Source organism: Oncorhynchus masou, chromosome 33 (assembly GCF_036934945.1).
Source record: "Oncorhynchus masou masou isolate Uvic2021 chromosome 33, UVic_Omas_1.1, whole genome shotgun sequence".
NCBI lineage: Eukaryota > Metazoa > Chordata > Actinopteri > Salmoniformes > Salmonidae > Oncorhynchus > Oncorhynchus masou.
In genome coordinates, this window is record NC_088244.1 from 18,922,299 (window position 1) to 18,945,484 (window position 23,186).

The 23,186-nt window shown below is 42.9% G+C and overlaps 1 protein-coding gene across 1 annotated transcript; it reads right to left on the reverse strand.

The window, feature by feature from the left end:
* Positions 1 to 1,541: 1,541 nt before the first annotated feature.
* LOC135527963 (interleukin-17 receptor C-like) lies at positions 1,542 to 22,783 on the reverse strand. Its single transcript, XM_064956664.1, is given in 18 exon segments — positions 1,542 to 3,326; positions 3,329 to 3,973; positions 4,213 to 4,251; positions 4,409 to 4,504; positions 6,022 to 6,073; positions 6,201 to 6,251; positions 6,355 to 6,593; positions 6,695 to 6,752; positions 6,892 to 6,948; positions 7,054 to 7,193; positions 11,618 to 11,659; positions 13,498 to 13,606; positions 13,756 to 13,862; positions 14,050 to 14,160; positions 17,003 to 17,131; positions 17,248 to 17,272; positions 22,066 to 22,473; positions 22,681 to 22,783. Coding segments are annotated over 17 exon segments (2,223 nt in total). The 5' UTR covers positions 22,183 to 22,473; positions 22,681 to 22,783; the 3' UTR covers positions 1,542 to 3,120.
* Positions 22,784 to 23,186: the final 403 nt, after the last annotated feature.

The following is a 23,186-nucleotide window of genomic DNA, read 5'->3' on the forward strand; positions in this document are numbered from 1 at the left end:
ACTAGTTATCAGTATAAAAGACACCTGTCCACAACCTCAAACAGTCACACTCCAAACTCCACTATGGCCAAGACCAAAGAGCTGTCAAAGGACACCAGAAACAAAATTGTAGACCTGCACCAGGCCGGGAAGACTGAAACTGCAATAGGAAAGCAGCTTGGTTTGAAGAAATCAACTGTGGGAGCAATAATTAGGAAATAGAAGACATACAAGACCACTGATAATCTCCCTCGATCTGGGGCTCCACGCAAGATCTCACCCCATGGGGTCAAAATGATCACAAGAACGGTGAGCAAAAATCCCAGAACCACACGGGGGGACCTAGTGAATGACCTGCAGAGAGCTGGGACCAAAGTAACAAAGCCTACCATCAGTAACACACTATGCCGCCAGGGACTCAAATCCTGCTGTGCCAGACGTGTCCCCCTGCTTAAGCCAGTACATGTCTAGGCCTGTCTGAAGTTTGCTAGAGAGCATTTGGATGATCCAGAAGAAGATTGGGAGAATGTCATAAGGTCAGATGAAACCAAAATAGAACTTTTTGGTAAAAACTCAACTCGTCGTGTTTGGAGGACAAAGAATGCTGAGTTGCATCCAAAGAACACCATACCCACTGTGAAGTATGGGGGTGGAAACATCATGCTTTGGGGCTGTTTTTCTGCAAAGGGACCAGGTTGACTGATCCGTGTAAAGGAAAAAATGAATGGGGCCATGTATCGTGAGATTTTGAGTGAAAATCTCCTTCCATCAGCAAGGGCATTGAAGATAAAACGTGGCTGGGTCTTTCAGCATGACAATGATCCCAAACACACCGCCCGGGCAACGAAGGAGTGGCTTCGTAAGAAGCATTTCAAGGTCCTGGAGTGGCCAAGCCAGTCTCCAGATCTCAACCCCATAGAACATCTTTGGAGGGAGTTGAAAGTCCGTGTTGCCCAGCAAGAGCCCCAAAACATCAGTGCTCTAGAGGAGATCTGCATGGAGGAATGGGCCAAAATACCAGCAACAGTGTGTGAAAACCTTGTGATGACTTACAGAAAACGTTTGACCTCTGTCATTGCCAACAAAAGGTATATAACAAAGTATTGAGATAAACTTTTGTTATTGACCAAATACTTATTTTCCACCATAATTTGCAAATAAATTCATTCAAAATCCTACAATGTGATTTTCTGGATTTTTTTCTTCTCATTTTGTCTGTCATAGTTCAAGTGTACCTATGATGAAAATTACAGGCCTCTCTCATCTTTTTAAGTGGGAGAACTTGCACAATTGGTGGCGGAGTAAATACTTTTTTGCCCACTGTATATATAATGGAGGGTATGGACAGTATTGACAGTATATGAATAGGAAAGGAAAGGTGTGTACAGCAGTATTTATATAGGGTGGACCTTGATTAGAATACAGTATATACATATGAAATGGGTAAAACAGGAAGTAAACATTATAAAAGTGACCAGTGTTCAATGACTATGTACAGTGCCTTCAGAAAGTATTCAGACCCCTTGACTTTTTATACATTTGATTAGGTTACAGCCTTACTCTAAAATTTATGAAATATTTATTTCCCTCATCAATCTACACACATTATTCTACACACAATAACGCATAATGACAAAGCAAAAAACATTTTTTAGACATTATTGGGTATGAAGCTACAAGCTTGGCACAACTGTATTTGGGGAGGTTCTCCCATTCTTCTCTGCAGATCCTCTCAAGCTCTGGTTGGAAGGGGAGCGTCGCTGCACAGCTATTTTCAGGTTTCTCCAGAGATGTTCGAACGGGTTCAAGTCCGGGCTCTGGCTGGGCCACTCAAGGACATTCAGAGACTTGTCCCGAAGCCACTCCTGCGTTGTTTTGGCTTTGTGGTTAAGGTCATTGTCCTGTTGGAAGGTGAACATTTGCCCCAGTCTAAGGTCCTGAGCGCTCTGCAGCAGGTTTTCATTGAGGATCTTTCTGTACTTTGCTCCGTTCATCTTTCCCTCGATCCTGACTAGTCTCCCAGTCCCTGCCACTGACAAACATCCCCACAGCATGATGCTGCCACCACCATAGCAATGTTGCCAGCTTTCCTCTAGATGTGATGCCTGGAATTCAGGCCAAATAGTTTAATCTTGGTTCTATCAGACCAGTGAATATTGTTTCTCACGGTCTGAGAGTCTTTAGGTGCCTTTTGCTAAACTCCAAGCTGGCTGTCATGTGCCTTTTACTGAGGAATGGCTTCCATCTAGCCACTATACCATAAAGGCCTGATTGGTGGAGTGCTGCAGAGATGGCTGTCCTTCTGGAAGGTTCTCCCATCGCCACAGAGGAACTCTAGAGCTATGTCAGAGTGACCACTAGGTTCTTGGTCACCTCCCTGACCAAGGCCCTTCTCCCCCGAGTGCTAAGTTTGGCTGGGCGGCCAGCTCTAGAGATTCTTGGTGATTCCAAAGTTCTTCCATTTAATAATGAGGCCACTGTGTTCTTGGGGACCTTCAATGCTGCAGAATTTTTGGTACTCTTCCCCAGACCTGTGCCACAACAGAATGCTCTCTTGGGTCTCTACGGACAATTCCTTCGACCTCATGGATTGGTTTTTGCTTTGACATGCATTGCCAACTGTGGAACCTTGTATAGACAGGTGTGTCTTTTCGAGTCTCACAGCAAAGGGTCTGAATACTTTTGTATGTTTTTTATTTGTATTTATTTTATTTGCAAACATTTCTAAAAACCTGTTTTTAGCTTCGTCATTATGTGGTATTGTTTGTAGATTGTTGAGGAATTGTTTTTATTTAATTCATTTTAGATTTGAATTGTAACGTTACAAAAGGTGGACACATTCAAGGGGTCTGAATACTTTCTGAAGGCACTGTACATAGGACAGAACTTTGGAACCATAAATGGAAGAACTTTGGAGCCATCCAGAATCTCTCTAGAGCTGGCCGCCCAGCCAAACTGAGCAATCTCTAAACTGGAGTTGACAGTAGTTTTTCAGGACCAGAAAAGTTAATCATTTACAATATTAACAGGTCATGCTCTACTTTGGACAGTAGTTCCAAAGGTACATGAGACACAGTTTCAAACTACCATCTCCTGAAACCCTAATGTCCAGTATCGGATTATAGTATGTCAGTGCCACAGTTAGTATCCTGCGGAACAGGCCCCTGGTTCCTCCTCAGCCTCTCCTGCCCTCTTAGACCCAGTCCATCCCGCTGGTCTTGGGAAGGTGTCAGGGCTGGACGGTGAGGTGGTGAGACATGGCTGCAGCGGCACAGACTCCCAGGGGTCCTCAACCCCTGCACCAACACAGTCCTGGGGCAGCCCGGCCAGCCGTAACATTGCCGAACCCCCGCAAACCCTCTCAGCCCCCCAGCCAGTGCCCGTGAGGCTGCCCTGAGCCCCCCTGCCCGCTTTCGTCGCCCTGATGCTGCCCCCCTACCTCGCCCCAAAGCCAGTTCAGTCAGGAAGCCCAGGCTCTGGGAGGGGAGGCTGAAGAGCGGCAGCCCCCTGAAGAGCTCAGGTAGGGGGCGGCAGCCGCCAGGAGGCAGACACTCAAACTGCACAAGGGTGAAGCGTTCGCCGGCGCGGCCCTGCAAGTAGTCCGCTAGAATGCAGCTGAGCGAGGCACTGAAGACATCCGAATACGGAGAACGACACCCCATCCCTGACTCCCCATCCTCGTCACACCCCCTCCCCCAGAGAGTATCCCTCTCCCAGCCCCGGCTGCCCCGACTGCCCCACTCCTCAGCCCTCTCCCAGGCTGCCTGGGTCAGCACCAGCACCACTTTCCCCCCCTGTCTCTGCAGGCGATCAAGCCGGGAGTGGAGCCATGGAACTGGTCCCAGGACACTGAGCTCGGCCTGGCTCCACAGGTCTAGAGATACACTGAAGCCCAGAGAGGAGAGGGACAAGCCCAGACGACACACCAGACCCAGCACAGCCTGATCATTGTCAGGAGGGTACAGCAACACAATGTGGCCACCTCCTACTGCACCTGGGAGAGAGAGGGAGAGGGAGAGGGAGAGAGGGGGGGAGAAAGAAACGAGAGAAAGAGAGAAGGTAGAGAAAAGAGAGGGAGAGGGGGAGGACAGAAAGAGAAGAGCGGCCGAGGAAATGAGATCCAAGAAGAGAGAGAAAAAAGGGATAGAGAGAGAATGAAGAAATAATATAATTGGATTCAGAAATAATTGGAGACAGTGAATTGTGAGGGAATGTTTTAAAGGCTTATCTTACCTTTTATGTCCTCATCTTTCAACCATCTCCACACGTATCCTGTGGGGGAGATAAAAAGTGCAAGGATAATGATGAGATGTGTGTGCCGAAAATGTCAGGCTAGTAATATTATACTCATATATAGTTAATACATTTAGTGATTAGATAGCTTCAGAGATATGTAATAATATTGATAATATATAGCTGCATCACTAACCTTTGAGAGCACCATGTATGACGTAGGCCCCAAGTATTGCCAAACAGATTAGTAGCAGCCCTATCAGGAGAGTCAGGAGCCATCGGTTCCGTGGTGCTATATGGGAAGTCAGTCTGATTACATACAGCTGTGGACCAATGCCTCATAATCCATCATTGTATCCATTATTTCTGCCAAATATCCTCTTTAGCTAATTTAGCACTAATCTCTATGCTGCGCGTTATAGAGACACAGATTAACCAAAGACCTAACCTGTTAATAATCCAGTATATTTCACTCTTAGTAAAAAAGGTTCCAAAAAGGTTATTCGCCTTTGACCCATAGGAGAACCATTTTTGGTTCACCCTCTGTGAAAAGGGTTCTACCTGGAACCAAAATGGGTTCTGTAAAGGGTTCTCATATGGGGACAGCAAATGAACCATTTTGGTTTCTAGATAGCACCTTTTTTCTAAGAGTGTGGGTCAGTTGCATTAACCTCTTGAAACTCTAGGGGCGCAATTTCATTTTTGGATGAAAAACGTTCCCGTTTTAAATAAGATATTTTGTCACAAAAAGATGCTCGACTATGCATATAATTGATAGCTTTGGAAAGAAAACACTCTGAATTTTCCAGAACTGCAAAGATATTGTCTGTGGGTGCCCTAGAACGGGAGCTACAGGCAAAACCAAGATGAAACGGCAACCAGGAAACCAGCAGGATTTTTGAGGCTCCGTTTTCCATTGTCTCCTTATATGGCTGTGAATGCGAGAGGAATGAGCCTGCCCTTTCTGTCGTTTCCCCAAGGTGTCTGCAGCATTGTGACGTATTTGTAGGCATATCATTGGAAGATTGACCATAAGAGACTACATTTTCCAGGTGTCCGCCCGGTGTCCTCCGTCGAAATTGGTGCGTCTTTTTCAGCTGCTGGTATTTTTCCATGCGATTCTGAGGGGAAAGCAGGCTTCTACGAACTGCATATCAATGAAGAGATATGTGAAAAAACACCTTGAGGATTGATTCTAAACAACGTTTGCCATGTTTCGGTCGATATTATGGAGTTAATTCGGAAAAAGTTTGACGTTTTGGTGACTGAATTTTCAGTTTGTTTCGGTAGCCAAATGTGATGTACAAAATGGAGCGATTTCTCCTACACAAAGATTCTTTCAGGAAAAACTGAACATTTGCTATGTAACTGAGTCTCCTCATTGAAAACATCCGAAGCTCTTCAAAGGTAAATGATTTTATTTATTTGGTTATCTGGTTTTTGTGAAAATGTTGCGTGCTAAATGCTACTCAAAATGCTAAGCTAGCTTAGCATACTCTTACAAAATTAGTGATTTGCTATGGTTCAAAAGCATATTTTGAAAATCTGAGATGACAGTATTGTTAAGAAAAGGCTAAGCTTGAGAGCAGGCGCATTATTTTCATTTTATTTGCGATTTTCAGAAATCGTTAACGTTGCGTTATGCTAATGAGCCTGAGGCTTTATTCACGATCCCGGATCCGGGATGGGGAGAATTGATGACCATTTAACCAATCCTTAGTACAGCCAAATACAGCATACAACCAGTTTAGAACTATAGGTAAACCTTATAAAATGTAACATATTGACCCTCAGGGGTGAAATGCATACTTGCAAATGGACACACGGGATCCAGCTTTGTATCCATCCCCTGTAATTTCATCTAGACAACAAGAAACAGTGTGGTGTCAGGCATAAACACTTACACTACTGCATTTCAGAGTAAGTACAGGCTCACAATTTCATTCAAACAGTGCACTCTGTCCACAGATCAGTGGAGAAGTGTTTACCTGGACACACAGAGCAGGATGAGGGTTCACATTGATGAACTCTCCTCTTTTCTGAAAAAAAACAACAGAAACAGAAACTCAACAGTTATATTCAGTAAGGTCCTCAGTAAGGTCAAAGGTGAAGGGTAAGTCGACCTCACACAGTAGGCCTTACCCAGTGTCCGTGGAGAGTGGGCGTCCACCCGGCATGTGTGTCCTTGTGCATCCTCTGCCTGGAGCCCTTCAACTCCTCGCAATGCCCCCCCGCTGAGCCCCTTCTACACAGCCACAGTTCCCCCTCCAGGCGACAGGGGGCAGTCACGTTCCAACTCAGCACTGTGCCGTTCCCCACCTTCGTCTGAGCCTCCTCCACTGACAAGGACACGTTGTTGTCCCACATTCTTCTGAAAAGCTCTGAGAGATGAATGGAGACATTTGGTTGTTACAATAACAAATGTTTCCAGTCCAGAGTCAAGAGTTCTGCGGTAGGGAGGGAATCTGATTGAACTCCTTACCTTTGTTGTTCATGAATGGGCAGATCTCTCTGCGTAGATTATGTCCCTTCCACCAAACCTGTTGTAAAGCAACATACAAGGAATGTGCACAAGTGACTCCTGCATGACAAGGATCATGAATATTCAATTCAGCTTTGGAAACAAGTTGTTCCTCAGATTCGGTATGCCGAGCTGCAGAAAAATCAAGCAATCTTTACCTGAAAGCACAGACAGGGCGCTATAGACCTCAAAGGAATGCTCATCTCTTTCTGGCTCTGAAAGAAGAAGAAAGGGTGTGAGAAAGAGAAGGTGACAGTGAGTAAGGAGGTCACAGCTGGACCTTGTAAAAAGCATGTGTGACTTTCTTTAAACATACTGACCCACTTCTGGTATCTGCAAGGTTCTCCAGTCCCGAACATCTGGCACATGCCCATCTCACTGGTCCGTGTCTTGTTAGAACTGTCCAGTTGGAGCACAGCCACACCTCTCTTCTTATCAATCACAGCTCTGAGCTTGGGCACTGAGACATATAGTACCGGTCAAAATTTTGGACACACCTATTCATTCAAAGGTTTTTTTTGTTTTTACAATTTTTTGATATTGTAGAATAATAGTGAAAACACCAAAACTATGAAATAATATGGAACCATGTAGTAACCAAAACGTTTAAATAAATCAAAATATATTTTATATCTGAGATTCTTCAAAGTAGCCACCCTTTGCCTTGGTGACAGCCTTGCACAAGCTTTGTATTCTCTCAACAAGCTTCATGTGGCAGTCAACTGGAATGCATTTAAATTGACAAGTGTGATTTGTTAAAAGTTAATTTGTGGAATTTCTTTCCTTCTTGATAGGTTTGAGCCAATCAGTTGTGTTGTGACAAGGTAGGGGTGGTATACAGAAGTTATCACACTCTTCCAACCCGGATGTCTTAGTCGTGTCTGAATCCTGGCTTAGGAAAACCACCAAAAACCTTGAAATGTCCATCGCTAATTATAACATGTTCCGCCAAGATAGAACTGCCAAAGGGGGCGGTGTTGCATCTACTGCAAAGATAGCCTGCAGAGTTCTGTATTACTATCCAAGTCTGTACACAAACAATTCGAGCTTCTACTTCTAAAAATTCACCTTTCCAGAAACAAGTCTCTCACTGTTGCTGCTTGCTATAGACCTCCCTCTGCTCCCAGCTGTGCCCTGGACACCATATGTGAATTGATTGCCCCCCATCTATCTTCTGAGCTCGTGCTACTAGGTGACCTAAACTGGGACATGCTTAACACCCCGGCCAGCCTACAATCCAAGCTTGATGCCCTCAATCTCACACAAATTATCAATGAACCTACCAGGTACAACTCCAAAACCGTAAACACGGGCACCCTCATAGATGTCATCCTAACTAACTTGCCCTCCAAATACACCTCTGCTGTTTTCAATCAAGATCTCAGCGATCACTGCCTCATTGCCTGCATCTGTAATGGGTCTGCGACCAAACAACCACCCCTCATCACTGTCAAACGCTCCCTAAAACACTTCTGCGAGCAGGCCTTTCTCATTGACCTGGCTGGGGTATCCTGGAATGACATTGACCTCATCCCGTCAGTAGATGATGCCTGAATATTCTTTAAAAGTGCCTTCCTCACCATCTTAAATAAGCATGCCCCATTCAAAAAATGTAGAACTAGGAATAGATATAGTCCTTGGTTCACTCCAGACCTTTCTGCCCTTGACCAGCACAAAAACATCCTGTGGCGTTCTGCATTAGCATCAAATAGCCACCGTGATATGCAACTTTTCAGGGAAGTTAGGAACAAATACACACAGGCAGTTAGGAAAGCGAAGGCTAGCTTTTTCAAACAGAAATGTGCATCCTGTAGTCCTAACTCAAAAAGGTTCTGGGACACTGTAAAGTCCATGGAGAATAAGAGCACCTCCTCCCAGCTGCCCACTGCTCTGAGGCTAGGAAATACTGTCACCACCGATAAATCCACTATAATTGAGAATTTCCATAAGCATTTCTCTATGGCTGGCCATGCTTTCCACCTGGCTGCTATTACCCCGGTCAACTGCCCGGCAACCTGCCAAAGCCCCTACCATTTCTCTTTTACCCAAATCCAGATAGCTGATGTTCTGAAAGAGCTGCAAAATCTGGACCCCTACAAATCAGCCGGGCTAGACAATCTGGACCCTCTATTTCTAAAATGATCTGCCAAAATTGTTGCAACACCTATTACTAGCCTGTTCAACCTCTCTTTCGTATCGTCTGAGATTCCAAAAGATTGGTAAGCTGACGCGGTCATCCCCCTCTTCAAAGGGGGAGACACTCTAGACCCAAACTGCTACAGACCTATATCTATCCTACCCTGTCTTTCTAAGGTCTTCGAAAGCTAAGTTAACAAACAGATTACCAACCATTTTGAATCCCACCCTACCTTCTCCGCTATGCAATCTGGTTTCAGAGCTGGTCATGGGTGCACCTCACCCACGCTCAAGGTCCTAAACTACATCATAACTGCCATCGATAAGAGACATTACTGTGCAGCCGCATTCATCGACCTGGCCAAGGCTTTCGAATCAGTCAATCACCACATTCTTATTGGCAGACTCGACAGCCTTGGTTTCTCAAATGATTGCCTCGCCTGGTTTACCAACTACTTCTCTGATAGAGTTCACTGTGTCAAATGGGAGGGTCTGTTGTCCGGACCTCCGGCAGTCTCTATGGGGGTGTCACAGGGTTTAATCCTCGGGCCGACTCTCTTCTCTGTATACGTCAATGAAGTTGCTCTTGCTGCTGGTGATTCTCTGGTACACCTCTACGCAGACGACACCATTCTGTATACTTCTGGCCCCTCTTTGGACACTGTGTTAGCTAACCTCCAGACGAGCTTCAATGCCATACAATTCTCCTTCCGTGGCCTCGACTGCTCTTAAATGCAAGTAAAACTAAATGCATGCTATTCAACCGATCACTGCCCGCACCTGCTCGCCCGTCCAGCATCAATACTCTGGACGGCTTTGACTTAGAATACGTGGACAACTACAAATACCTAGGTGTCTGGTTAGACTGTAAACTCTCCTTCCAGACTCACATTAAGCATCTCCAATCCAAAATTACATCTAGAATTGGCTTCCGAAATCACAACAAAGCATCCTTCACTCATGCTGCCAAACATACCCTCGTAAAACTGACTATCCTACCGATCCTCGACTTCGGTGATGTCATCTATAAAATAGCCTCCAACACTCTACTCAACAAACTGGATGCAGTCTATCACAGTGCCATCCGTTTTGTCACCAAAGCCCCATACACTATCCACCATTGCAACCTGTACGCTCTCGTTGGTTGTCCCCCGCTTCATACTCGTCGCCAATCTCACTGGCTACAGATGATCTACAAGTCTCCTCTAGGTAAAGCCTTATCTCAGCTCACTGGTCACCATAGCAGTACCCACTCGTAGCATGCGCTCCAGCAGGTATATCTCACTGGTCACCCCCAAAGCCAAATCCTAATTTGGTCATCTTTCCTTCTAGTTCTCTGCTGCCAATGACTGGAACGAACTGCAAAAATCTCTGAAGATGGATACTCATATCTCCCTCACTAGCTTTAATCCCCAGCTGTCAGAGCAGCTCACAAATCACTGCACCTGTACGTAGCCCATTTGTAAACAACCCATCTATCTACCTACCTCATCCACATACAGTATTTATTAATTTATCTTTCTCCTTTGCACTCCAGTATCTCTACTTGCACATTCATCTTCTGCATATCTACCATTCCAGTGTTTAATTGCTATATTGTAATTATTTCACCACCATGGCCTATTTATTGCCTTAACTCCCTTATCTTGCACTCACTGTATATAGACTCACTGTAAATAGACTTTTTGTTTCCTTTTGTTCTACTGTATTACTGACTATGTTTTGTTCATTCCGTGTGTTACTCTGTGTTGTTGTATGTGTCGAATTGCTATGCTTTAGCTTGGCCAGGTCGCAGTTGCAAATGAGAACCTGTTCTCAAATAGCTTACCTGGTTACATAAAGGTGAAATAAAATAAAACAGCCCTATTTGGTAAAAGACCAAGTCTATGTTATGGCAAGAACAGCTCAAATAATCAAAGAGAAACGACAGTCCATCACCAGACCGAAACATTAAAGTAAGACACAGAGTTATCTCTGCTGCAGAGGATAAGTTCATTAGAGTTTCCAGCCTCAGATTGCAGCCCAAATAAAGGCTTCACAGAGTTCAAATAACAGACACATCTAAACATCAACTGTTCAGAGGAGATTGCGTGGATCAGGCCTTCATGGTCGAATTGCTGCAAAGAAACCACTTCCAAGGACACCAATAATAAGAAGAGACTTGATTGGGCCTAGAAACACAAGCAATGGACATTAACCTTTAGGCTGGGTAATGGCTATTTGACCAAGAAGGAGAGTGATGGAGTGCTGCGTCAGATGACCTAGACTACTCAATCACCCAACCCCAACTAAATTGAGGTAGTTTGGGATGAGTTGGACTGCAGAGTGAAGGAAAAGCAGCCAACAAGTGCTCAGCATATGCGGGAACTCCTGCAAGACTGTTGGAAAAGCATTCCAGGTGAAGCTGGTTGAGAGACTGCCAAGAGTGTGCAAAGCTGTCATCAATGCAAAGGGTGGCTACTTTGAAGAATCTCAAATCTAAAATGTATTTGGATTTGTTTAAAACTTTTTGGGTTCCTAGATGAATTCATGTGTTATTTCATAGTTTTGATGTCTTCACTATTATTCTACAATGTAGAAAATAGTAAATATAAAGAAGAACCCTTGAATGAGTAGGTGTGTGCAAACATTTGATTGGTGCTGTATATCAAATGTCAATCAATAAGAGATGTAAAGGTTAAAAACTAAAGCAGGTACAGTATAATACTATGGGGATGCAGGGTTGCATTACAAATTACAGTGACTTACCATCACATTCTTTCACAACACTATCTAGGTCAGGGGAACAAACTAAGAGATAGAGTGGGGGAGAGAGAGAGAGAGAGAGAGAGAAAGGAGAGAGAGAGAGAGAAAGCGAGAGAGAGGAGAAAGAGAGAGAGAGAGAGAGAGAGAGAGAGAGAGAGAGGGAGAGGGGTAGTCAAAATTCATGATCTGAGGAATGTACACTACCAGTCAAAAGTTTTAGAACACCTAACCATTCAAGGGTTTTTCTTTATTTTTTACTATTTTCTACATTGTAGACTAATAGTGAAGACATCACAACTATTAAATAACACATATGGAATCATGTAGTAACCAAAAAAGTGTTAAGCAAATCAAAATATATTTTAAATTGGAGATTTTTCAAATAGCCATCCTTTGCCTTGATGACAGCTTTGTACACTCTTGGCATTCTCTCAAACAGCTTCATGAGGTAGTCACCTAGAATGCACTTAAATTAACAGGTGTGCCTTCTTAAACGTTAACTTGCGGAATTTCTTTCCTTCATAATGAGCTAATGAGCTAATCAGTTGTGTTGTGACAAGGTAGGGGTGGTAAACAGAAGATAGCCCTATTTGGCAAAAGACCAAGTCCATATTATGGAAAGAACAGCTCAAATAAGCAAAGAGAAATGACAGTCCATCATTACTTTAAGACATGAAGGTCAGTCAATATGGAACATTTCAAGAACTTTTAAAGTTTGCTCAAGGGCTGTCGAAAACCATCAAGCGCTATGATGAAACTGGCTCTCATGAGGACTGCCACAGGAAAGGAAGACCCAGAGTTACCTCTGCTGCTGAGGTTAAGTTCATTAGAGTTTCCAGCCTCAGAAAAGGGGGAATTAACTGCACCTCCGATTGCAGTCCAAATAAATGCTTCACAGAGTTCAAGTCACAGACACATCTCAACATCAACTGTTCAAAGGAGACTGCGTGAATCAGGCCTTCATGGTCGAATTGCTGCAAAGAAACCACTACTAAAGGACCCCAATAATAAGAAGAGACATGCTTGGGCCAAGAAACACAAGCAATGGACATTAGACCAGTGGAAATCTGTCCTTTGGTCTGATGAGTCCAAACTGAAGATGTTTGGTTCCAACCTCCGTGTCTTTGTGAGACGCGGTGTATGGAAACTGATGATCTCCACATGTGTGGTTCCCACTGTGAAGCATGGAGGAGGAGGTGTGATGGTGGGGATTGCTTTGCTAGTGACACTGTCAGTGATTTATTTAGAATTTAAGGCACACTTAACCAGCATGGCTACCACAGCATTCTGCAGCAATACGCCATCCCATCTGGTTTGGGCTCAATGGGACTATCATTTTTTTTCAACAGGACAATGACCCAAAACACACCTCCAGGCTGTGTAAGGACTATTTTACCAAGAAGAAGAGTGATGAAGTGCTGCATCAGATGACCTGGCCTCCACAATCCCCTGACTTTGACCCAATTTAGATGGTTTGGGATGAGTGGGACCGCAGAGCGAAGGAAAAGAAGCCAACAAGTGCTCAGCATAAGTGGGAACTCCTTCAAGACTGTTGGAAAAGCATTCCAGGTGAAGCTGGTTGAGAGAATGCCGAGAGTGTGCAAACTGTCATCAAGGCAAAGGGTTGCTATTGGAAGAATCTCAAATATTAAATATATTTTGATTTGTTTAACACTTTTTTGGTTACTACATGATTCCATATGTGTTATTTCATAGTTTTGATGTCTTCACTATTATTCTATAATATAGAAAATAGTTTTTTTTAAATAATGGAAAACCCTTGAATGAGTAAGTGTTCTAAAACTTTTGACTGGTAGTGTATGCATATCAATAACATCTTTATAGTACAGCTATGGTATTGTGGTATAAAGAATGCCACTTACCATCTTCTAAGGAGGGGATAGTGGTGGTGACGGAGGTATGTAATGCCTGGACGTTGACTGGACTTCCATATTGTCCTGGCTCTGGCTCCAACAATATGGACAGCCACAGCTACAGAAGTCAAACATGAACCTATTACACACTAGGCTATATGTTCTTTCCACTAAAAACAACCCTAGCAGTGCCCAAAGTTACCCAAAATAACTCTAACATATTTAATAGACAACAGTTTAATGACAGGCGATAAAGGGAATGTGTACCTCAGGAGGGTGCTGGTCCCCCAGAGCTGAATGGATCAATGTAAATGTCACTTCTTTGTAGCGATTCAAAATGTTTGGGTAGCTGTAACACACAGTTACAGAAGCTGCTGGAACACACAGTAGGTGAGATAACAAACATTGTATTATTTACCATGAGAAATTGCAAAAGACACATGAACAGTCAACCACAACTTTAGATTGAGTGACTTTCATTTATTTTACTTGACCAACTTGTACGCCCAAGGGGTGCGTGTGGGTGTGTTTTCTCTCTTTTGACACACACTTTTTGATTACCTGTTGTGCTGCGTGGCATTCCTAGGAGACTCTCTTCTCTTAATTCCTTCTGGTTAGAGCTGTCATGTTCGTCACTGTAGTCACCAGACACTTCCTGGTCCTCGTGTATATCTGGGACAGCAGAAACAGCAACAACATGTCATGTGCTGAAAACAGCAGAAACAGCATCAACAAATGAGAACAGCAAGAGTTAAGAATAACCTGCAAATACCCCACATCCTATCAATACAACCTATCAATACATCTATACAACCTATCGATACAACCTATCGATACAACCTATCAATATAACCTATCAATACATCGATACAACCTATCGATACAACCTATCGATACAACCTATCGATACAACCTATCAATAGAACCTATCAATACATCAATACAACCGATCAATAGAACCTATCAATACATCAATACAACCTATCAATAGAACCTATCAATACATCAATACAACCTATCAATAGAACCTATCAATACATCAATACAACCTATCAATACATCAATACAACCTATCAATACAACCTATCAATACATCAATACAACCTATCAATACAACCTATCAATACATCCTATCAATACATCAATACATACTATCGATACATCAATACAACCTATCAATACATCAATACAACCTATCAATACATCAATACAACCTATCAATATAATCTATCAATACATCAATACAACCTATCAATACAACCTATCAATACATCAATACAACCTATCAATATAATCTATCAATACATCAATACAACATATCAATAGAACCTATCAATACATCAATACAACCTATCAATATAATCTATCAATACATCAATACAACATATCAATAGAACCTATCAATAGAACCTATCAATACATCAATACAACCTATCAATACATCAATAGAACCTATCAATACAACCTATCAATACATCAATACAACCTATCAATACATCAATACATCAATACAACCTATCAATACAACCTATCAATACATCAATACAACCTATCAATATAATCTATCAATACATCAATACAACCTATCAATACAACCTATCAATAGAACCTATCAATACATCAATACAACCTACAGTGCCTTGCGAAAGTATTCGGCCCCCTTGAACTTTGCGACCTTTTGCCACATTTCAGGCTTCAAACATAAAGATATAAAACTGTATTTTTTTGTGAAGAATCAACAACAAGTGGGACACAATCATGAAGTGGAACGACATTTATTGGATATTTCAAACTTTTTTAACAAATCAAAAACTGAAAGATTGGGCGTGCAAAATTATTCAGCCCCTTTACTTTCAGTGCAGCAAACTCTCTCCAGAAGTTCAGTGAGGATCTCTGAATGATACAATGTTGACCTAAATGACTAATGATGATAAATACAATCCACCTGTGTGTAATAAAGTCTCCGTATAAATGCACCTGCACTGTGATAGTCTCAGAGGTCCGTTAAAAGCGCAGAGAGCATCATGAAGAACAAGGAACACACCAGGCAGGTCCGAGATACTGTTGTGAAGAAGTTTAAAGCCGGATTTGGATACAAAAAGATTTCCCAAGCTTTAAACATCCCAAGGAGCACTGTGCAAGCGATAATATTGAAATGGAAGGAGTATCAGACCACTGCAAATCTACCAAGACCTGGCCGTCCCTCTAAACTTTCAGCTCATACAAGGAGAAGACTGATCAGAGATGCAGCCAAGAGGCCCATGATCACTCTGGATGAACTGCAGAGATCTACAGCTGAGGTGGGAGACTCTATCCATAGGACAACAATCAGTCGTATATTGCACAAATCTGGCCTTTATGGAAGAGTGGCAAGAAGAAAGCCATTTCTTAAAGATATCCATAAAAAGTGTTGTTTAAAGTTTGCCATAAGCCACCTGGGAGACACACCAAACATGTGGAAGAAGGTCTGCTCTGGTCAGATGAAACCAAAATTGAACTTTTTGGCAACAATGCAAAACGTTATGTTTGGCGTAAAAGCAACACAGCTCATCACCCTGAACACACCATACCCACTGTCAAACATGGTGGTGGCAGCATCATGGTTTGGGCCTGCTTTTCTTCAGCAGGGACAGGGAAGATGGTTAAAATTGATGGGAAGATGGATGGAGCCAAATACAGGACCATTCTGGAAGAAAACCTGATGGAGTCTGCAAAAGACCTGAGACTGGGACGGAGATTTGTCTTCCAACAAGACAATGATCCAAAACACAAAGCAAAATCTACAATGGAATGGTTCAAAAATAAACATATCCAGGTGTTAGAATGGCCAAGTCAAAGTCCAGACCTGAATCCAATCGAGAATCTGTGGAAAGAACTGAAAACTGCTGTTCACAAATGCTCTCCATCCAACCTCACTGAGCTCGAGCTGTTTTGCAAGGAGGAATGGGAAAAAATTTCAGTCTCTCGATGTGCAAAACTGATAGAGACATACCCCCAAGCGACTTACAGCTGTAATCGCAGCAAAAGGTGGCGCTACAAAGTATTAACTTAAGGGGGCTGAATAATTTTCCACGCCCAATTTTTCAGTTTTTGATTTGTTAAAAAAGTTTGAAATATCCAATAAATGTCGTTCCACTTCATGATTGTGTCCCACTTGTTGTTGATTCTTCACAAAAAAATACAGTTTTATATCTTTATGTTTGAAGCCTGAAATGTGGCAAAAGTTCGCAAAATTCAAGGGGGCCGAATACTTTCGCAAGGCACTGTATCAATATAATCTATCAATACATCAATACAACCTATCAATATAATCTATCAATACAATCCTGCTGTAGGTATGGCATGCTCCTGTCCCAGGCACAGTGACTTCCTGTTGGAGTTAAGGTTATTTGTGTAGTTAGGGATAGTGGTATGGTAGAGTATGCACTAAAGACTGTGGAATAGCATCCAGACATCACAGTTGCCTATGATGATAGTGTCTGCTGCAACTGAATCGTTGAAGCCATAGGGCTACCTTTGATTGTGAAGTAGACCGTGATTCGCAGGCAGGGTTTGCAGTATTGGCCGTTGGTGCAACACAGAAACACGCTGAGCTCCAGCCGGCTAACTTTCACAGGACCCATCATGCCAGGAAAGGCAACATCTAAGATGCAGAATGGACAGAGAAATCGATAGAGAGAGAGATGTCAATGCCATGATAAGTGTTCTAATATATTTTGGCTTATGATGGACTATATATGATGCTTTGTATGGTCTCACCTTTTACACTGCAGTCAGTCAGGCCCTAAGAAAAGAGCACAGAAAGAGTGATTTCTTACAACATACCAGACCAGACATATGATTGTGTAATTATTATTTAAATACATAGTAATACTTCCACTTGATATACGTGACACATGTTCTTCCGCTTAACTGCACACAACTACACTAGAGGTCAATTCTCATGACATTGCTCCCAGAAACGTATCCTTGGAAATGGTCAACAGCAGTGGAGATGGAACACTCAAGCCCTAGGATTGGGTGTCACGCTCTAGCCTGGTCATGAATACATAATGAGCATTAAAACTTTGATGTGTCTGTGTGTGCTACAGTACAGACTGAGGTACATCACATCTGTCAATCAAAACATAAATCTGCTCACTCAAACTGATCAAGTGTTTAACCAGCGCTGACCCATTCCCGTTAACCCTTGTTCTAAAATGGATTAGATTTTTTTTTAAATCCTCATCAATCTACACACAATACCCCACAATGACAAAGTGAAAACAGAAATACCTTATTTACAGTTGAAGTCTGAAGTTTACATACACCTTAGCCAAATACATTTAAACTCAGTTTTTCACAATTCCTGACATTTAATCTGAGTAAAAATTTCATGTCTTAGGTCAGCTAGGATCACCACTTTATTTTAAGAAGGTGAAATGTCAGAATAATAGTAGAGAGTGATTTATTTCAGCTTTTATTTCTTTCATCACATTCCCAGTGGGTCAGAAGTTTACATACACTCAATTAGTATTTGGTAGCATTGCCTTTAAATTGTTTAACTTGGGTAAAACGTTTCGGGTAGCCTTCCCCAAGCTTCCCACAACAAGTTGGGTGAATTTTGGCCCATTCCTGACCTCCTGAGCTGGTGTAATTTGTAGGTCTCCTTGCGCGAACACTTTTTCAGTTCTGCCCACAGGTTTTCTATAGGATTGAGGTCAGGGCTTTGTGATGGCCACTCCAATACCTTGACTTTGTTGTCCTTAAGCCATTTTGCCACAACTTTGGAAGTATGCTTGGGGTTATTGTCCATTTGGAAGACCCATTTGCGACCAAGCTTTAACCTGCAGCAAAGCACCTCCACAACATGATGCTGCCAACCATGCTTCACGGTTGGGATGGTGTTCTTTGGCTTGCAAGCCTCCCCCTTTTTGCTCCAAACATAACAATGGTCATTATGGCCAAACAATTCTATTTTTGTTTCATCAGACCAGAGGACATTTCTCCAAAAAGTACGATCTTTGTCCCCATGTGCAGTTGCAATCGTAGTTTGGATTTTTTATGGCGGTTTTGGAGCAGTGGCTTCTTCCTTGCTGAGTGGCCTTTCTGGTTATGTCGACATAGGACTTGTTTTACTGTTGATATAGATACTTTTGTAGCTGTTTCCTGCATCTTCACAAGGTCCTTTGTTGTTGTTCTGGGAATGATTTGCACTTTTCGCATCAAAGTACGTTCATCTCTAGGAGACAGAACGCGTCTCCTTCCTGAGTGATATGGTGGCTGCGTGGTCCCATGGTGTTTATACTTGAATACTATTGTTTGTACAGATGAACATGGCATTTGCAAATTGCTCCCAAGGATGAACCAGACTTGTGGAGGTCTAACATTTGTTTTGGCTGATTAATTTGGATTTTCCCATGATGTCAAGCAAAGAGGCACTGAGTTTGAAGGTAGGCCTTGAAATACATCCACAGGTTCACCTCCAATTGACTCAAATGTTGTCAATTAGCCTATCAGAAACTTCTAAAGCCATGACATAATTTTCTGGAATTTTCCAAGCTGTTTAAAGGCACAGTCAACTTGTAAAGTGTATGTTGGGCCGGGTGGCGCAGTGGTTAAGGGCACTGTACTGCAGCGCCAGCTGTGCCATCAGAGACTCTGGGTTCGCACCCAGGCTCTGTCGTAACCGGCCACGACCGGGAGGTCCGTGGGGCGACGCACAATTGGCCTAGCGTCGTCCGGGTTAGGGAGGGTTTGGTAGGTAGGGATGTCCTTGTCTCATCGCGCACCAGCGACTCCTGTGGCGGGCCAGGCGCAGTGTGTTGCCAAGTGTCAGGTGCACAGTGTTTCCTCCGACACATTGGTGCGGCTGGCTTCCAGGTTGGATGCGCTCTGTGTAAAGAAGCAGTGCGGATTGTGTATCGGAGGGCGCATGACTTTCAATCTTCGTCTCTCCCGAGCCTGTACGGGAGTTGTAGCGATGAGACAAGATAGTAGCTAATAAAAAAAAAAACAATTGGATACCACAAAATTGGGGAGAAAAAGGGGTAAAATAAAAAATTAAATAAAAACTTAGTGTATGTAAGCTTCTGATCCACTGGAATTGTGATACAGTGAATTATAAGTGAAATAATCTGTCTGTAAATAATTGTTGGAAAAATTACTTGCGTCATGCACAAAGTAGATGTCCTGATCGACTTAACAAAAAATTTGTGGAATGGTTGAAAAATGAGTTTTAATGACCCCAACCTAAGTGTATGTTAACTTCCAACTTCAACTGCACATAAGCATTCAGACCCTTTCTATGAGACTCGAAATTGAGCTCATCCTGTTTCCATTGATCATCCTGGAGATTTTTCTACAACTTGATTTGAGACCACCTGTGGTAAATTAAAAAATTGGATATGATTTGGAAAGGCACAGACCTGTCTCTATAAGATTTCGTAGTTGACAGTGCATGTCAGAGCAAAAACCAAGCCAAGAGGTCGAAGGAATTGTCCATAGAGCTCCAAGACAGGATTGTGTCGAGGTACAGATCTGGGGAAGCGTACCAAAAAATGTCTGCAGCATTGAAGGTCCCCAAGAACACAATGGCCTCCATCATTCTTAAATGGAAGAAGTTTGGAACTGTCACGACTTCCGCCGAAGTTGGTGCCTCTCCTTGTTTGGGCGGCGTTTAGTGGTCGTCGTCACCGGCTTTCTAGCTGCCACCGATCCACGTTTCTTTTTCCATTTGTTTTGTCTTGATTGTACACACCTGGTTCCCATTACATTATTATTATTTCCCTGTTTAACCCTCTGGTTCTCATTATGTTTTGTGCATCATTGTTCCTGGTCTTGCGTTAGTATTTTGTGTTAGGGTTTGTTATTCCCTGCGTGGATTTATTGGCAGATTATTTTCCAGAGTAAAGTACGTTGTTTTACTCGGTTCTGTGTCCTGCGTCTGACTCCGTCCTCACCTCTGCACAACTGACACTTGACAGGAACCACCAAGATTCTTCCTAGAGTTGGCCACCTGGCCAAACTGAACAATCGGGGGAGAAATGCCTTGGTCAGGGAGGTGACCAAAAACTTGATGGTTCCTCTGACAGAGCTCCAGAGTTCCTCTGTGGAGATGAGAGAATCATCCAGAAGGACAACCATCTCTACAGCATTCCACCAATTAGGCCTTTATGGTAGAGTGGCCAGACAGAAGCCACATGACAGCCCACTTGGAGTTTGCCTAAAGGCACCTGAAGGAATCTCTGACCATGAGAAAAGAGATTATCTGGTCTGATGAACAAGATTGAAGTATTTGGCCTGAATGCCAAGCGTCACGTCAGGAGGAAACCTGGCACCATCCCTACGGTGAAGCACGGTGGTGGCAGCATCATGCTGTGGGGGTGTTTTTCAGCAGCAGGGACTGGGAGACTAGTCAGGATCAAGGGAAAGATAAACGGAGCAAAGTACAGAGATATCCTTGATGAAAACCTGCTCCAGAGGTCTCAGGACCTCAGACTGGGGCGAAGGTTCACCTTCCAACAGGACAACAACCCTAAGCACATAGCCAAAACAGGGTCTGAATACTTATGCAAATGTATTATTATTTTTTGCAAATATTTATAAAAACCTGTTTTTGCTTGTCATTATGGGGTATTGTGTGTAGATTAAAGAGGGAAAAAAATATTTTAGAATAAGGCTGTAATGTAGCAAAGTGTTGAAAAAGTCAAGGGGTCTGAATACTTTCCGAATGCACTGTATCCCAGACTAGATCAGGAATTTAGTTGCAGGTACTCTAGTTGTGATTTCTTTCTGACAGCCTCCTGCTAGATACGACATATGGCTGTGCATGGTGCGTGCACGTGAACTAAAGCTTGTCTGTGTGGTTGGTTTTGCATGTGTCCTCCACATATGACAGCTCACCCCCCACACACTCATATAAACACATACAAAGTCCACATTCATTTACATGTGGTAAAGAAAGCAACACAAGTGTGCACATGCACATCCAAGCACACAAGCACACACATATATGGCTGACCTGAGGCTGTCCTGAGTACACAAAATAAATAGGCTGGTACAGGTGGGATTCTCATAAGCAGTTATACTCAAACATTGTTGTAGTACAGATCACACCAACATGCACAACATGCGACATAATTGAAACTACAGGCCAAAACATTCCATGACCCCATCCAACATCATCAGAGAACAATCTGAGTAGACTGTCATAATGCTAAAACTATACAACCATATGGTAACGCTTCATTTTAAGGGGTCCTTATTGTTATAGTGTAATTACACTATCTGGGATCCTTGGGACGTCCTTACTCTAAAACCTAACCCTAAACTTAACCCCTACCCTACCCTACCTTAACCATAACCCTTAGCTAACCCTTAACCCTTACCGTAACCATTTTAAATGTCAACTTCAATGGAGTAAGGACGTCCTAAGGATACTTACCAATCATACTTTTATGCAATAGCTATACCTTATCAGTATGTAGTCTAAATACAGTACTTGCACTATTAGCTTCATAATTGAAATAATAAAAAAATCTATCAACAATTTAAGAAAACCTGACAGGCCTCATGTAAATTTGCTCTTTCTTTTACCTGGTCGCAGGTGAGTCGATGTGCGCCATCTATCATCTCTAGTGCACCTGCAGATGGGGACCTTAGCTGCAGCAGTAACAGTAGGACAAAGTGAGTGCAAGGGAACAGGCGAGCCATTGGCACTACAACACCCCCGTACAGCGCTTCTGCGTCCAAGGTCCAGTCTTTCTTGTGCCAGTGCCCTGTCCGGAAAGTCTGTCTGGAAAAGTGGAGGTAGTTGCGCAGATCAGGCTGATTCTAACACCATTACATAGAGGCAAGATAATTATACTTGTCACAACCCAACATGTACTGGCAGTCCTCCAAAGTCACAGTGTTTCTCAGTGAGTTCTTCCTGGGCACTGAAACAGGACCTGCCAAAGATCCTGGGCTACTGGAGACAGGTAGGCTTAACAGGATCCAACCTGGCTGAGAGAGAGAAGGGGGGGGGGGGGGTTAGTTAATAAATTGCTAGCTGAAGTAGGCTACTAAAACTTTAAGCAGGCTACATTTCTGTATTGAATAAGATACATTTCGCAAGCACAGAACTAACTAATAACTGTATGTAATTCATATATCAATGCAGAGCAACTAATTAATATTTCAATTTCAAAGGTTAATTTCAATTTGACTTACAGTTGTGTGTGGACATGCACCTCCTGTATCAGGTTGATGGACAATTCTCTAGCTAGTGATGCAGGTGCTCTGTGACACTACACCCAATCTCCTGAAAATATCTCAAATGGCATTCTATGAATGTAGAGTGAGTGTGTGACAGTCAGGAGGAGGACAGAGGGGAGGTGTGTTTACCTGAAAAGGTGGCTCAATTTCACTGCATGGGGTTGGCAGTTAGATGTCTTGCTATTTAGCTTTTTAAGTAAACCATGAGTCCAGTAGTTCTGAAAATGATGCTTATACAGACTCTGCTGCTTTCCATAGTCCATTAACAGGCAGGCACAGAATTTACAGAAGTTCAGTTGCAGTAGGCTAAACCCCTAAGGTCGAGTCTTATAAGATTGAAATTAAACATTGTTAGCTTTTCTTTTTCCATAAGAGCTTAACCATTAACTAGGGACCTGAGATTGGCATGAGAGGTGAACAGAGGTAAATAGCTCAAGTAGGCAGTCATTGTTCCATAGCCA